Source organism: Macaca thibetana, chromosome 17 (assembly GCF_024542745.1).
Source record: "Macaca thibetana thibetana isolate TM-01 chromosome 17, ASM2454274v1, whole genome shotgun sequence".
NCBI classification, from domain to species: domain Eukaryota; kingdom Metazoa; phylum Chordata; class Mammalia; order Primates; family Cercopithecidae; genus Macaca; species Macaca thibetana.
The window spans coordinates 75,465,459-75,481,230 of NC_065594.1; the positions used below are offsets into that span (position 1 = coordinate 75,465,459).

The 15,772-nt window shown below is 40.3% G+C and overlaps 1 protein-coding gene across 6 annotated transcripts in view; it reads right to left on the minus strand.

Annotated features, from left to right (window-relative positions):
• Positions 1-9,001: 9,001 nt before the first annotated feature.
• DZIP1 (DAZ interacting zinc finger protein 1) overlaps positions 9,002-15,772 on the minus strand; it is a 62,596-nt gene continuing 55,825 nt past the window's right edge. For 4 of the 6 annotated variants that reach the window (XM_050766542.1, XM_050766545.1, XM_050766541.1 and 1 more), the window contains 3 exons: positions 15,436-15,626; positions 13,901-14,031; positions 12,483-12,811 (listed from right to left, as the gene is read on the minus strand). In XM_050766542.1, the coding sequence (XP_050622499.1) occupies positions 12,548-12,811; positions 13,901-14,031; positions 15,436-15,626 (586 nt within the window). In that variant the 3' untranslated portion in view covers positions 12,483-12,547. Of the gene's footprint in view, positions 10,196-12,482; positions 12,812-13,900; positions 14,032-15,435; positions 15,627-15,772 lie in introns of those variants that run through there. The other 2 variants (XM_050766547.1, XM_050766543.1) reach the window with 1 other exon arrangement.

Here is a 15,772-nt window from a genome sequence, read left to right on the forward strand (position 1 = left end):
TTTGTAAAATGTTTTCTACATTTACTACCAAAAGTTCAAGAAGTATTCGTACTCTAGCCTTTTTCATCATTCATAGATAGAAGTCTTCGTACCCACTCCTTATGTTTCTTTTCATTCATACACAGGTATATAAGGAACAATGTCTTATAAACAGCATGGCGGCAATCTGAGAATATTCCTCAAAAGGTGTCCAGGTTAAATAGACATGTTACTGGCTGCATACAGGCAAATTCTAGGTTTTTGTTGTTGTTTTTAGTATTCTACAACGTGTATTTAAAAAGCTAAATATTTTTGTGGAAGCAGCAAGTTATCTGGCATAACTTAACTTCTACAGGATCAGAGAATCTTGCTCATTCATGGCCATATCCACATGCCCATGGCCACTCAGTAGATTGTTGAAAAAGCAAAGCCACACCATTCTCTTTGATGTATGCAGAGTTGCGTAGCAGGGGATGTTCTCTGATTTATTCCACTGGCACCATTAGTGACTGTTTAGTTGTTTTCATAAATGATGCTGTGATGAAGACTCATGTACATATTTAGCAAATGTTAGTTTCTTACATGTGTCTGTCATGACTGTAATTCATTACGACTGCTCCAGGAAGGGCTAATGGGGCCAATATATTATTGCCTGTCATGTGGCACATCCATGTGAAGGGGCTGAGCGTCCCTGGCACAGAATGCAGAGCCCTGAACTAGGGCATCAGCAGAAGCTGAGATACAGATATTGGTCGTGGTTGACTGTGGAGCCAATTAAAACCTGTTTATGCCTAGTGTTCCATTATTGGAACACTAAGCATGTGGGAGTTATTTATATCCTACTGCTCAAGGTCACTGCCAAGGTCTGATTGGAAAAATTCAAAAAATTGCAACCTTAGGCGTAAATGGGTTAAGGACATCCCAAGCCCACGTGGTATGTGCCTCACTCAGAACTGACGGGCTGAGTTCTATCTAGTCTGTCTTCCAGGCCCTGTTTATGGAACTAACTGGATAACTGAGACACTTGTCATTTCTAAAGACATTTAAGTTGTTCCAGGGATTTCTGAACAAAGACACAGCCTTCCTCCTACAGCCAGCCCTATATAACATGCCCACAAGGGCAACATTTATCACAGTTAATACATGCCTTTCATGTCCTGTCTCACTCACTCCTCACAGCCATCCTAGGAGATACATACTGTTTTCATCCTGCATTTACAGAAACAGAAATGAAAGCAGAGAGCTTAAGTAATTTGCCACATGTGATGTCAAAACTAGGCCTTTGAACCAAGACAGTCTAGGCTAAAATATACTTTCAAAATATGAATAAGAATTGGTATCTGTGTTATCTTTGAGTAAGAAACTGTCTGATATGAATCACAACATGGATGAATGTAGTATTTTCCTGAAGTGTGAAAGACTTAAAAGAAAAATCACATTGTTCAGAGGTGCTCAATGGAAAGAAAAGGAAATGAACAAGTTTGTTAAAAATAAAAATAAAAAATTCCATACCTTTATAATCCTTGAAATACCTTTTGCAGAAATACAAATTAACTGAAAGACATAAAGGTAGATTATGTCCTACAGGCCAGTGTGGGACAGAGTTGCATGGGTTTGCATTTCAAACAAATTTGTTATTCACAACTGGTGAAGATAACGCTTAGATTATACTGAAGAATTTAGGGAGGGTGGGGGATGAAGGTCCGTTAGAAACCAGAAACACATTAGTTGGGCATCAGTAAGGGGCAACATAAAGGAATGGTTCCCCTCAAAAACGAACAAACCAAATTTTATACAAAAAATGAGATGCAGCCGGGCGCGGTGGCTCACGCCTAGAATCCCAGCACTTTGGGAGGACAAGGTGGGCGGATCATTTGAGGTTGGGAGTTCGAGACCAGCCTGGCCAACGTGGTGAAACCCCGTCTCTACTAAAAATACAAAAAACTTAAGCCAGGCATGGTGGTGGGCACCTGTAATCCCAGCTACTCGGGAGGCTGAGGCACGAGAATCACTTGAATCTGGGAGGCAGAGGTTGTAGTGAGCCGAGATGGCGCCACTGCACTCAAGCCTGGGCAACAGAGTGAGACTGTCTCAATTAAAAAAAAAAAAAAAAAAAAAAAAAAAGATACAACTAACCAGGTAAGTTAAAGGGAGGGGCTTTTAAGACACAGATGTAGTGACTTTATTTAAATACTGGATTTACTTAGCAAAAGTTTATTTCCCCAAGCCCTTCCGCTCAGGAATGAAAACATGGCAGACACAAAACACGGAATAGAGACCTGGCTTACAGTCTCCCCTTGATGCTTTGTACCTGCATGGCTTCTGGCAACTTACTTAATCACTCTCAGTTTCTCACACCTTTAGGATGAGGATTATAACAATAACGACATCACAAAGTTGTAATTAAATGAATTAGTGCATGTTCAAAACCAAACCAGACCAAATGGTTCTATAAATATCTTTTTTTTTTAATTTATTTTTTATTATTATACTTTAAGTTCTAGGGTACATGTGCATAACGTGCAGGTTTGTTACATATGTATACTTGTGCCATGTTGCTGTGCTGCACCCATCAACTCGTCATTTACATCAGGTATAACTCCCAGTGCAATCCCTCCCCCCTCCCCCCTCCCCATGATAGGCCCCGGTGTGTGATGTTCCCCTTCCCGAGTCCAAGTGATCTCATTGTTCAGTTCCCACCTATGAGTGAGAACATGCGGTGTTTGGTTTTCTGTTCTTGTGATAGTTTGCTAAGAATGATGGTTTCCAGCTGCATCCATGTCCCTACAAAGGACACAAACTCATCCTTTTTGATGGCTGCATAGTATTCCATGGTGTATATGTGCCACATTTTCTTAATCCAGTCTGTCACTGATGGACATTTGGGTTGATTCCAAGTCTTTGCTATTGTGAATAGTGCCGCAATAAACATACGTGTGCATGTGTCCTTTATAGCAGCATGATTTATAATCCTTTGGGTATATACCCAGTAATGGGATGGCTGGGTCATATGGTACATCTAGTTCTAGATCCTTGAGGAATCGCCAGACTGTTTTCCATAATGGTTGAACTAGTTTACAATCCCACCAACAGTGTAAAAGTGTTCCTATTTCTCCACATCCTCTCCAGCACCTGTTGTTTCCTGACTTTTTAATGATCGCCATTCTAACTGGTGTGAGATGGTATCTCATTGTGGTTTTGAATTGCATTTCTCTGATAGGCAGTGATGATGAGCATTTTTTCATGTGTCTGTTGGCTGTATGAATGTCTTAAGAAATGTCTGTTCATATCCTTTGCCCACTTTTTGATGGGGTTGTTTGTTTTTTTCTTGTAAATTTGTTTGAGTTCTTTGTAGGTTCTGGATATTAGCCCTTTGTCAGATGAGTAGATTGCAAAAATTTTCTCCCATTCTGTAGGTTGCCTGTTCACTCTGATGGTAGTTTCTTTTGCTGTGCAGAAGCTCTTTAGTTTAATGAGATCCCATTTGTCAATTTTGGCTTTTGCTGCCGTTGCTTTTGGTGTTTTAGACATGAAGTCTTTGCCCATGCCTATGTCCTGAATGGTACTACCTAGGTTTTCCTCTAGGGTTTTTATGGTATTAGGTCTAACATTTAAGTCTCTAATCCATCTTGAATTAATTTTCCTATAAGGAGTAAGGAAAGGATCCACTTTCAGCTTTCTACTTATGGCTAGCCAATTTTCCCAGCACCATTTATTAAATAGGGAATCCTTTCCCCATTTCTTATTTCTCTCAGGTTTGTCAAAGATCAGATGGCTGTAGATGTGTGGTATTATTTCTGAGGACTCTGTTCTGTTCCATTGGTCTATATCTCTGTTTTGGTACCAGTACCATGCTGTTTTGGTTACTGTAGCCTTGTAGTATAGTTTGAAGTCAGGTAGCGTGATGCCTCCAGCTTTGTTATTTTGACTTAGGATTGTCTTGGAGATGCAGGCTCTTTTTTTGGTTCCATATGAACTTTAAAGCAGTTTTTTCCAATTCTGTGAAGAAACTCATTGGTAGCTTGATGGGGATGGCATTGAATCTATAAATAACCTTGGGCAGTATGGCCATTTTCACGATATTGATTCTTCCTATCCATGAGCATGGAATGTTCTTCCATTTGTTTGTGTCCTCTTTTATTTCACTGAGCAGTGGTTTGTAGTTCTCCTTGAAGAGGTCCTTTACATCCCTTGTAAGTTGGATTCCTAGGTATTTTATTCTCTTTGAAGCAATTGTGAATGGAAGTTCATTCATGATTTGGCTGTTTGTCTGTTACTGGTGTATACGAATGCTTGTGATTTTTGCACATTAATTTTGTATCCTGAGACTTTGCTGAAGTTGCTTATCAGCTTAAGGAGATTTTGGGCTGAGACAATGGGATTTTCTAAATATACAATCATGTCATCTGCAAACAGGGACAATTTGACTTCTTCTTTTCCTAACTGAATACCCTTGATTTCTTTCTCTTGCCTGATTGCCCTAGCCAGAACTTCCAACACTATGTTGAATAGGAGTGGTGAGAGAGGGCATCCCTGTCTTGTGCCAGTTTTCAAAGGGAATTTTTCCAGTTTTTGCCCATTCAGTATGATATTGGCTGTGGGTTTGTCATCATAAATAGCTGTTATTATTTTGAGGTACGTTCCATCAATACCGAATTTATTGAGCGTTTTTAGCATGAAGGGCTGTTGAATTTTGTCAAAAGCCTTTTCTGCATCTATTGAGATAATCATGTGGTTCTTGTCTTTGGTTCTGTTTATATGCTGGATTATGTTTATTGATTTGCGAATGTTGAACCAGCCTTGCATCCCAGGGATGAAGCCCACTTGATCATGGTGGATAAGCTTTTTGATGTGCTGCTGAATCCGGTTTGCCAGTATTTTATTGAGGATTTTTGCATCGATGTTCATCAGGGATATTGGTCTAAAATTCTCTTTTTTTTTTGTTGTGTCTCTGCCAGGCTTTGGTATCAGGATGATGTTGGCCTCATAAAATGAGTTAGGGAGGATTCCCTCTTTTTCTATTGATTGGAATAGTTTCAGAAGGAATGGTACCAGCTCCTCCTTGTACCTCTGGTAGAATTCAGCTGTGAAGCCATCTGGTCCTGGACTTTTTTTTTTCATTGGTAGGCTATTAATTATTGCCTCAATTTCAGAGCCTGCTATTGGTCTATTCAGGGATTCAACTTCTTCCTGGTTTAGTCTTGGAAGAGTGTAAGTGTCCAGGAAAGTATCCATTTCTTCTAGATTTTCTAGTTTATTTGCATAGAGGTGTTTATAGTATTCTCTGATGGTAGTTTGTATTTCTGTGGGGTCGGTGGTGATATCCCCTTTATCATTTTTTATTGCGTCGATTTGATTCTTCTCTCTTATTAGTCTTGCTAGCAGTCTGTCAATTTTGTTGATCTTTTCAAAAAACCAACTCCTGGATTCATTGATTTTTTGGAGGGTTTTTTGTGTCTCTATCTCCTTCAGTTCTTCTCTGATCTTAGTTATTTCTTGCCTTCTGCTAGCTTTCGAATGTGTTTGCTCTTGCTTCTCTAGTTCTTTTAATTGTGATGTTAGAGTGTCAATTTTAGATCTTTCCTGCTTTCTCTTGTGGGCATTTAGTGCTATAAATTTCCCTCTACACACTGCTTTAAATGTGTCCCAGAGATTCTGGTATGTTGTATCTTTGTTCTCATTGGTTTCAAAGAACATCTTTATTTCTGCCTTCATTTCGTTATGTACCCAGTAGTCATTCAGGAGCAGGTTGTTCAGTTTCCATGTAGCTGAGCGGTTTTGATTGAGTTTCTTAGTCCTGAGTTCTAGTTTGATTGCACTGTGGTCTGAGAGACAGTTTGTTATAATTTCTGTTCTTGTACATTTGCTGAGGAGTGCTTTACTTCCAATTACGTGGTCAATTTTGGAATAAGTGCTATGTGGTGCTGAGAAGAATGTATATTCTGTTGATTTGGGGTGGAGAGTTCTATAGATGTCTATTAGGTCTGCTTGCTGCAGAGATGAGTTCAATTCCTGGATATCCTTGTTAACTTTCTGTCTTGTTGATCTGTCTAATGTTGACAGTGGAGTGTTGAAGTCTCCCATTATTATTGTATGGGAGTCTAAGTCTCCTTGTAAGTCTCTAAGGACTTGCTTTATGAATCTGGGTGCTCCTGTATTGGGTGCATATATATTTAGGATAGTTAGCTCTTCCTGTTGAATTGATCCCTTTACCATTATGTAATGGCCTTCTTTATCTCTTTTGATCTTTGATGGTTTAAAGTCTGTTTTATCAGAGACTAGTATTGCAACCCCTGCTTTTTTTTGTTCTCCATTTGCTTGGTAAATCTTCCTCCATCCCTTTATTTTGAGTCTATGTATGTCTCTGCATGTGAGATGGATGGGTCTCCTGAATACAGCAGACTGATGGGTCTTGACTCTTTATCCAGTTTGCCAGTCTGTGTCTTTTAATTGGAGCATTTAGTCCATTTACATTTAAGGTTAAGATTGTTATGTGTGAACTTGATCCTGCCATTATGATATTAACTGGTTATTTTGCTCGTTAGTTGATGCAGTTTCTTCCTAGCCTCGATGGTCTTTACATTTTGGCATGTTTTTGCAATGGCTGGTACCGGTTGTTCCTTTCCATGTTTAGTGCTTCCTTCAGGGTCTCTTGTAAGGCAGGCCTAGTGGTGACAAAATCTCTAAGCATTTGCTTATCTGTAAAGGATTTTATTTCTCCTTCACTTATGAAACTTAGTTTGGCTGGATATGAAATTCTGGGTTTAAAATTCTTTTCTTTAAGAATGTTGAATACTGGCCCCCACTCTCTTCTAGCTTGTAGAGTTTCTGCCGAGAGGTCTGCTGTTAGCCTGATGGGCTTCCCTTTGTGGGTAACCGGACCTTTCTCTCTGGCTGCCCTTAAGATTTTTTCCTTCATTTCAACTTTGGTGAATGTGGCAATTATGTGTCTTGGAGTTGCTCTTCTCGAGGACTATCTTTGTGGCATTCTCTGTATTTCCTGGATTTGAATGTTGGCCTGCCCTACTGGGTTGGGGAAGTTCTCCTGGATGATATCCTGAAGAGTGTTTTCCAACTTGGTTCCATTTTCCCCCTCACTTTCAGGCACCCCAATCAGGTGTAGATTTGGTCTTTTTACATAATCCCATACTTCTTGCAGGCTTTGTTCATTTCTTTTTCTTCTTTTTTCTTTTGGTTTCTCTTCTCGCTTCATTTCGTTCATTTGATCCTCAATCGCTGATACTCTTTCTTCCAGTTGATCGAGTCGGTTAGTGAAGCTTGTGCATTTGTCACGTATTTCTCATGTCATGGTTTTCATCTCTTTCATTTCATTTATGACCTTCTCTGCATTAATTACTCTAGCCATCAATTCTTCCACTTTTTTTCAAGATTTTTAGTTTCTTTGCACTGGGTACGTAATTCCTCCTTTAGCTCTGAGAAGTTTGATGGACTGAAGCCTTCTTCTCTCATCTCGTCAAAGTCATTCTCCGTCAAGCTTTGATCCGTTGCTGGCGATGAGCTGTGCTCCTTTGCCGGGGGAGATGCGCTCTTATTTTTTGAATTTCCAGCTTTTCTGCCCTGCTTTTTCCCCATCTTTGTGATTTTATCTGCCTCTGGTCTTTGATGATGATGGTGACGTACTGATGGGGTTTTGGTGTAGGTGTCCTTCCTGTTTGATAGTTTTCCTTCTAACAGTCAGGACCCTCAGCTGTAGGTCTGTTGGAGATTGCTTGAGGTCCACTCCAGACCCTGTTTGCCTGGGTGTCAGCAGCAGAGGCTGCAGAAGATAGAATATTGCTGAACAGCAAGTGTACCTGTCTGATTCTTGCTTTGGAGGCTTCCTCTCAGGGGTGTACTCCACCCTGTGAGGTGTGGGGTGTCAGACTGCCCCTAGTGGGGGATGTCTCCCAGTTAGGCTACTCAGGGGTCAAGGACCCACTTGAGCAGGCAGTCTGTCCCTTCTCAGATCTCAACCTCCGTGTTGGGTGATCCACTGCTCTCTTCAAAGCTGTCAGACAGAGTCATTTGTGTCTGCAGAGGTTTCTGCTGCTTTAGTTGTTGTTTAGCTGTGCCCTGTCCCCAGAGGTGGAGTCTAAAGAGACAGGCAGGTTTCCTTGAGCTGCTGTGAGCTCCACCCAGTTCGAGCTTCCCAGCGGCTTTGTTTACCTACTAAAGCCTCAGCAATGGCGGGCACCCCTCCCCCAGCCTTGCTACTGCCTTGCGGTTAGATCGCAGACTGCTGTGCTAGCAATGAGGGAGGCTCCGGTCGTGGGACCCTCCCGGCCAGGTGTAAGATATAATCTCCTGGTGTGCCTGTTTGCTTAAAGCGCAGTATTGGGGTGGGAGTTACCCGATTTTCCAGGTGTTGTGTGTCTCAGTTCCCCTGGCTAGGAAAAGGGATTCCCTTTCCCCTTGCGCTTCCCAGGTGAGGCGATGCCTCGCCCTGCTTCAGCTCTCACTGGTCGGGCTGCAGCAGCTGACCAGCACTGATTGTCCGGCACTCCCTAGTGAGATGAACCCAGTACCTCAGTTGAAAATGCAGAAATCACCGGTCTTCTGTGTCGCTCACGCTGGGAGTTGGAGACTGGAGCTGTTCCTATTCGGCCATCTTGCTCCACCCCCCTCTATAAATATCTGTTGAATAAATAACTGAATGAACAAAGTGACACATGGGTCATCTTAGGTATGGTGTATTTTTGTAGACTGCCATTCTCTGTCCTACTACATGAAACTTGGATTCAGCCTTCACTAAAGCTTTTAGAAACATACATATAAAGTGAGTATATCTGCATGAAATAGCCCCTTTAGGAAGTTGGAAAAATTTTTTTAGAGGGCAAGTATGGCTTACAAGTAAAAAGGATCCCAGGGTGTGTGGAAACAGATAAAGATTTATTCTAACCATTAGGACAGGATGTGATATGGCATAGCTGTCAAGGCCAGATTCTCCCTCTGTAAGACCTCTAATAAGTATAAATTTAACTCAGAATTCATCTCTAATAACACAGCCACAGTCACAATGACATAACGGAGTGCTTTACTGAAAAGGTTGACAAATGGAAAGAGATCTAAAACCCAACAAATCTTTTAGTTAAAAGGTTACTTTTTCTTGGAAACAGAATATAGTACCACCAAGTTATAAAAATGCAAAAAACAGTTTATATGAACTTTCTGACTTTCAACAATGTCATTGTTTAAGAATGTAACTAAATTACTTTTGAGGTATTTCATAATACATGTTGGGTATTTAAAAAGTAAAAAAAAAACATACATACATGAATTCAGTAATGACTCAAATATTTTCTATTTAGTCTGATAAATTGGCAATTAAAATAACTACACTTTATTCATAAAATATCCAAGATAAAGAATATACTATATAAAATAACCAACCATTTAATAGTAACATGCTTACAGTTTCTCAAAGCTGAATGTGACAAATGTACTTCAGGAAAATGTATTTAACATTGGACTTAGCTATATTCTAATTCTAAACTTACTTTTTTGGGGTGTGGAGGGGTGGAGTCTTCTATATTGCCCACGCTGGTCTTGAACTCCTGGGCTCAAGCGATCCGCCCACCTCAGCCTCCCAAGTAGCTGGGATTAAAGGTGAACACCACCACACTCGGATTAAACTTACTTCTATATGAAAAATAACCAGACTAACTTTTAGGGACTAGTGGTTCCACCAATTCAATTTTAAGACTACTAACAGAATTTTATAAACACCTATGATGTTACAGCATACGTAAGAAAAATATTTTTTAAAGTTTTAGTAATTCAAACCAAAACCTGCCGTATGTTAAAAAAAAATTCACTTAAAAATTAGTTGGAAAAAAATACACTTAACACTAGAGTACCGTTCTGAAGAAAAAACTTTTTATGACTTCAATGACATGTTATTTTTAAGCAGCAGCAGAAGTCTTAAACACCTTTATATGCTTTGAAATACTGTTGATGATCTGATTTTCAATACTGTAATAGGTGCCATTAAAGAGACCATTGTTCTTTCAATCAGTCTCTGTGTTGCTGTTGGAAACACAGTAAGGCAGAAGCACTGGAATCATGGAGGCAAGTTACTGAAACACTGTGATACTGAAATACTGCTGGCTTCTGGAAGAATCTTCTGACATGTGGAATTAGACATCTGAAGAATCGCTCCAATCAGTCACAGTTACTAAGCTGCTTTTTAATGTGCTTGATTCATTTTCTTGAAGTCCTGTAAGTGGTGGGGAAAGGCAGGAGAAGAGAAGGCCTCAACGGTTAAACAAGCACATTGTCAAGTCTATAAAAATCCATAATTTCATATTGTCATTAATCACTCAGTGTCTAAATGTGTTCAGGAATCCTCATCTCCCAACCCCCATGAGCTATGTATAGGATGGCACTTTAAAATCCAACCATGAATTGGTCACATCTCTAGGACACACTCACAGGACCCTTGGATGCAAGCTTCCACCCTGCAGCCTACAAACAGCAGGGGCCACATCCTGCTTCCCACTCCTTCCCCAGCATTCAGCTCAGGGCCTGGATGTTGAAGGTGCTCAGTACATTTGTGTTATAGTTACTGACTCTGAGTGAATAGATGGTAAAGAAAGAAAGATGAAATTAGCAAGCCAAGTAGGGATTAAGTGTTAAAAAACAGATTTTCTAGGGTAGATAGGCTTAACAATGAAGCCAATTTTAAAATGCCATGATTTTGAGCCACTGAAATAGAGTGCAGAGAATTCCACTCAAGTTTGACTGTAGAAATGTGTTCCTCCAGGGGCACAGGTTTATGATGTTGGAGTAAAGAGACAGGAGATTTCCTTAGGGCATCCTCTTGGCCGTGTAAAGAGTCACTGTAATGCAAACAGGGTCTCCTGGTTTTCAATAATTAGAGTTGACGCTTAGACAGCACAGATAACTGATGCCAGTTATGCAACAGCTATGTTATAACTGGACAATGTGAGAGAAAAGGTATCGTGAAGGACAGAGGCAGCAACAGCTTATCTTACAAAGGGGCGAGAGGCTGCTGAAAATGAAAAGAGCAAGGGTGGAGATGTGCAGGTATTAATTTAAAATTACAGGCTGGGTGCAGTGGCTCACATCTGCAATCCCAACAGTTTGGGAGGCTGGAGCGGGAGGATCATTTGAGCCCAGGAGTTTGAGACCAGCCTGGGCAACCTGGTGAGACCCCCATCTCTAATTAAAAACAAAAAAAGTAATAAAATTATATGTAGGAGTACAAAAACAGTGAAGAAGGCATGAGAGGTGCGGTGGGTGGTGAAAATGAGCCAAGTCCCCATCTGTCTTTGCAGGACATCAACAGTTAATATCTAAAGTCGATGAATCAACAGATGGTTTAAGGCCGTTACTGAGCGGCACAGAGGTACCACTAATGAAGGTGGTGCGATGGCAAAGAGAAGCCTTCTGAACTACTCAGCTTTCAACATGTGCAAGAATTACTTTGACAAAATATTAACATTTTCTAATTTAAAAAACTTTACTAAGTTATTAGGCTTATCTAGGCTCTAGATTGGGGGATATGAAAATCATTTCAAGTAATTATAGTATTTCATCCTACTGACTACAATGCTACAAGAGAAACCTCCCTTGGGAGAAAATGAAGAAAAATATTTAATAGGGAAACAGACTAATACAGAAAAATTGCCAGAAGAGTGGTCTCATTCAGGTATATGATCAGAAATTTTAATTCCTAAAAGGCATCTTCATGAAGAGAATATGGGTATAGACATTTTCAAAAATAATATAAAAGCCAGGCATTGTGGAGAACATCTGTAGTCACAGCTACTCAGGAGGCTGAGGCAGGAGGATTGCTTGAGCCCAGGAGTTTGAATCCAGCCTAAGCAACATACTGAGACCTCATAGCCTAAAAAAATAAATAAATAAAAATTAAAAAAAATATTTTTTTTTTGAGACAGAGTCCCACTCTTTTGCTAGGTTGCAGTGCAGTGGCGTGATCTCAGCTCACTGCAACCTCCGCTTCCCAGGTTCAAGTGATTCACCTGCCTCAGCCTCCCGAGTAGCTAGGACTACAGGTGCGCACCACCACACCCAACTAATTTTTGTATTTTTTGTAGAGACGGGGTTTCACCGTGTTGGCCAGGATGGTCTCGATCTCTTGACCTCGTGATCTGCCCGCCTCGGCCTCCCAAAGTGCTGGGATTACAGGCGTGAGCCACTGCACCCAAACAAACAAACAAAAAATTTAAAGAATACAAACAATTTGGGGGCTACGAGTGGTGGCCCATGCCTGTAATCCCAGCACTCTGGGAGGCTGAAGTGGGAGGACTGCCTCAGTTACTAGGGAGGCTGAGGTGGGAGGGCTGCTTGAGCCTAGAAGGTTAAGGCTGCAGTAAGCCATGACAGCACCATTGTACTCCAGCCTGGGTGACAATAACACCCTGTTTCAAAAAATAAAAATAAAAATAAATTTAAAAATTTAAAGACTAAAGATTAGTCCTATAATTAAATAAAAATAACAATATATATGAATCAGTAAGTTATACATATCCACTCCTTATTTAAATAACATAAAGCACTGACAGCTTTCTTGTCTGATGATATACTAGCATAAGTTAATTAGATATTTATAAAGATGAAACACAACTAATAAGAAAATGGACTGAGCTTGCATTAGAGGGGAAAGCAGCGAACCTTCTCCCTTTGGCCCCTTAGGATTAAATGCGCCCCAAGCATTTAGCACATGAGCAAAATGTGGCTCATTTTTCACAGGTGGAGGTTCCTTCTGTTCTTTTCCAGACTTTTTTCCCAAAGATATCTCCTCCTCTAGGGATGATATGTCCCAGTCTTCATCCTCCACATCTGCACACTAAAAGAAAGGAATGGAGAATAATGTTTCTTTAAAAAAACAAAAACCGGTGCCCCTCAATCATTTCATTGGTTAGACTGAGCATCTAACATTGAACCATAAGGAAAGAAGTGGGGAACTATTAATACTTCCAAATCTAGTCATTTCTGCAGGGCAATGAAATGGATTTGGAAGTTGGTATTCTGAAATCTGAATCATCTATTTTTCATTTCTGCCATGGAAATATATGTTTCCTACTCTACCAATCATGAATGTAGAAAATTCCAGAAATACTACACTGTAGGGGTATGAAACTCTAAAAGGCAGGGTGCTCTCGCTTCTTACCTCTGTGATAATAATGACATCTAACTACGGGCACATCACACCAAGGCCTGGAGAAATAGCCCCCAACCGGAAGGTGCACACAGTTCTAGCATGTCCTTCCTAAAGAAAGATGCTTTTGCACTCTCTTGAATGACACAGGACTTTCTGTCATTTTTGGCTTGTGTAACACAAATAGAATTAACTAATAAAAGTAATCTGACAAAATGCCCTGGACTGGAAGACCAGTTAACACAGATGATTCATTGCTGTGCCCAGAAATACAGTGGGAGAGCTCCATCCACAGAAACACTTCTGGCATCCTGGCTGTTAGAACCGCTGGGAAAATGTTTGGGCTTCTTCTCTAATGCAGACAGAGGAGCTTGAGCTCCACCCTCACTTCAGCTCCCAAGTGGGGCTAAACCCTTAGAAGTCCCTAAGATCTCATGTGAGGGTAGTGGAGAAGATCTGAAGGGCCCTGATTCTGGTCAGTCACAAATTTCTTTGTACAAATCATTTGATATCTGCAAGTATCAAATAATACATGTGACAGGATTTTGAAAACCTGTAGAGTGTGATGCTTATTATGTATTGTTGCAGTTATCACACCAATATCTTTGACTGTCTATGGAATGGAAAGAAATGCAATATTGAGAACAAGAAAGGTGAAAATCTCAACCTCTACTATACCAGCTAACTATGTTTTATATTTCACTACAAAAAGTGTGACCATTAAGGTGTTATCAAAAGACAAATAAATGTATATCTAGAAAGTAAAAGTGATTTCACCTTTAGTTCTTGTAATTCTTCTTTTTTGATAAACATCTCAGGAACATTAGTTCCACCAACTGGTTTATTCACATTTTTGCGATGTGAAAACATCTTTTCAACTTTTTCAGTAGGTGTTTTAATGGTGGCTCCTATAAGATCAATAAAAATTAGGCAAGTGAAGTATTTAAAAATTTCATCTATCTTCAATTCCAAAATAACCTTACAGGAAACTTTGAAAGAGTCTAAGCTTTGGAAATAATTATGTATTACGTCCAAGTCAGTTGATATACTTTGGGGTTAAAAAATTAAACACATAATCCTTAAAATAATCATAATCCTTGAGACTATGAGCTATAAAGTTTTCATTTTATTTAATTAATTTTAAAAAAATAGAGACGAGGTCTTGCTATGTTGCCTAGGCTGGTCTTGAACTCCCGGGTTCAAGCAATCCTCCTGCCTCCGCCTCCCAAAGTGCTGGGATTACAGGTGATAGCGACTGTGCCTGGCCTAAAGTTTTCATTTTAAATCAAAGAAAGATGATCTCATTCAAGTGTATGGTCAGAAATTAATTTCAGTGAGATAACCTGCATGAATGGAATATTCATAAGGGTATTTACAAAAAATATGAATTTTTAAATGAATTCATTATATTTTATCTCATTACACAAATACATGGTATATACACATTATATACAATACAAATTACATCCAAAAATATATTAAATATAACAAATTACATACAATATATTAAATATAATAAATTACATCTGATATGTTTTAAATATATAATTTTAAAATTGCATTAAGTAGAATTTTTTAAAAAAATAATGACCCATCAGCTCTACTTCTCTTCAGCAAATATTTGCAGTGACAGGCTAAGATCTTTCTTCCTTTAGTATTACTCCAGCTCCAAGAGGCAGCACAGTGTATTAGAACAGCCATTCTCATAGTCACCCAGTGTCCTGGGTTGAATTGTGTCCCTCTAAATTCACATGTTGAATTTCTAACCCCCATTCCTTAGAATGTGACCTTATTTGGAGGCAGTGTCTTTGCAAAGGAAATCGAGGTAAAGTGAGGTCATTAGGATGGGCCCTAATCCAATGTCCTTATACAAACGAGACATCTGGACAGAGATGCACACAGAGGGAAGATGATGTGAGGATGCACAGGGAGAAGACAAGTCAAGGACAGAGACGCGGAACAGACCCTCCCTGGCAGCCCTCACAGGAACCAACAGTGCCTACACCTTGCGGTTGTACTTCCAGCCTCCAGAACTGTGAGGCAATAAGGTTGTGTTCCTTAAGCCACCCAGTTTATGCTACTGTTATAGCAGCCCTAGCAAACTAATATACCAGGTATCATTCCCAACTCCTTCCTCTCCTTCAACTGGAAAGTGCTAAGCCCTGCCCATTTTCCGTGGGCGCCTTTGGGATCCGCTGCATCCGTTTCTTGCGCACCCTCCCAGAGCTCAGACTCCCAATGGTCGGTACACCCAGGTGAGGGCCACCGTCCTAAATAAAGTTTCCAGAGAGTTTTCCAAGGTAACAGCTCACCTGTGGGCTTGGGAGAATCATCAGTGTCCTCGATCTCGCTTCCCTCGGTCCGGTCCGCGTCACTTTTCACTGTGTTCTTCCCAAAGCTGCCTTTGTTTTGCGATGGTGGCACAGGAAGTGGGCCTGGGGATGCGTATGCCCGGATGAGGTCGTCGTCCTCCTGCTCCTCCTCTGAACTAAAGGGAGGGGTCCTACACAAATCAACACCGAGACAGGGGCGCTGTTTTCGTAACACTTCAGGATTTATGATATTAAAAGATATGCCTCTTAAAGTGGTGGCACCTTTCTCAGGTAATTCCCAGTGGGCACAAGTGCTTTTGGGGTTATGACCAAGATG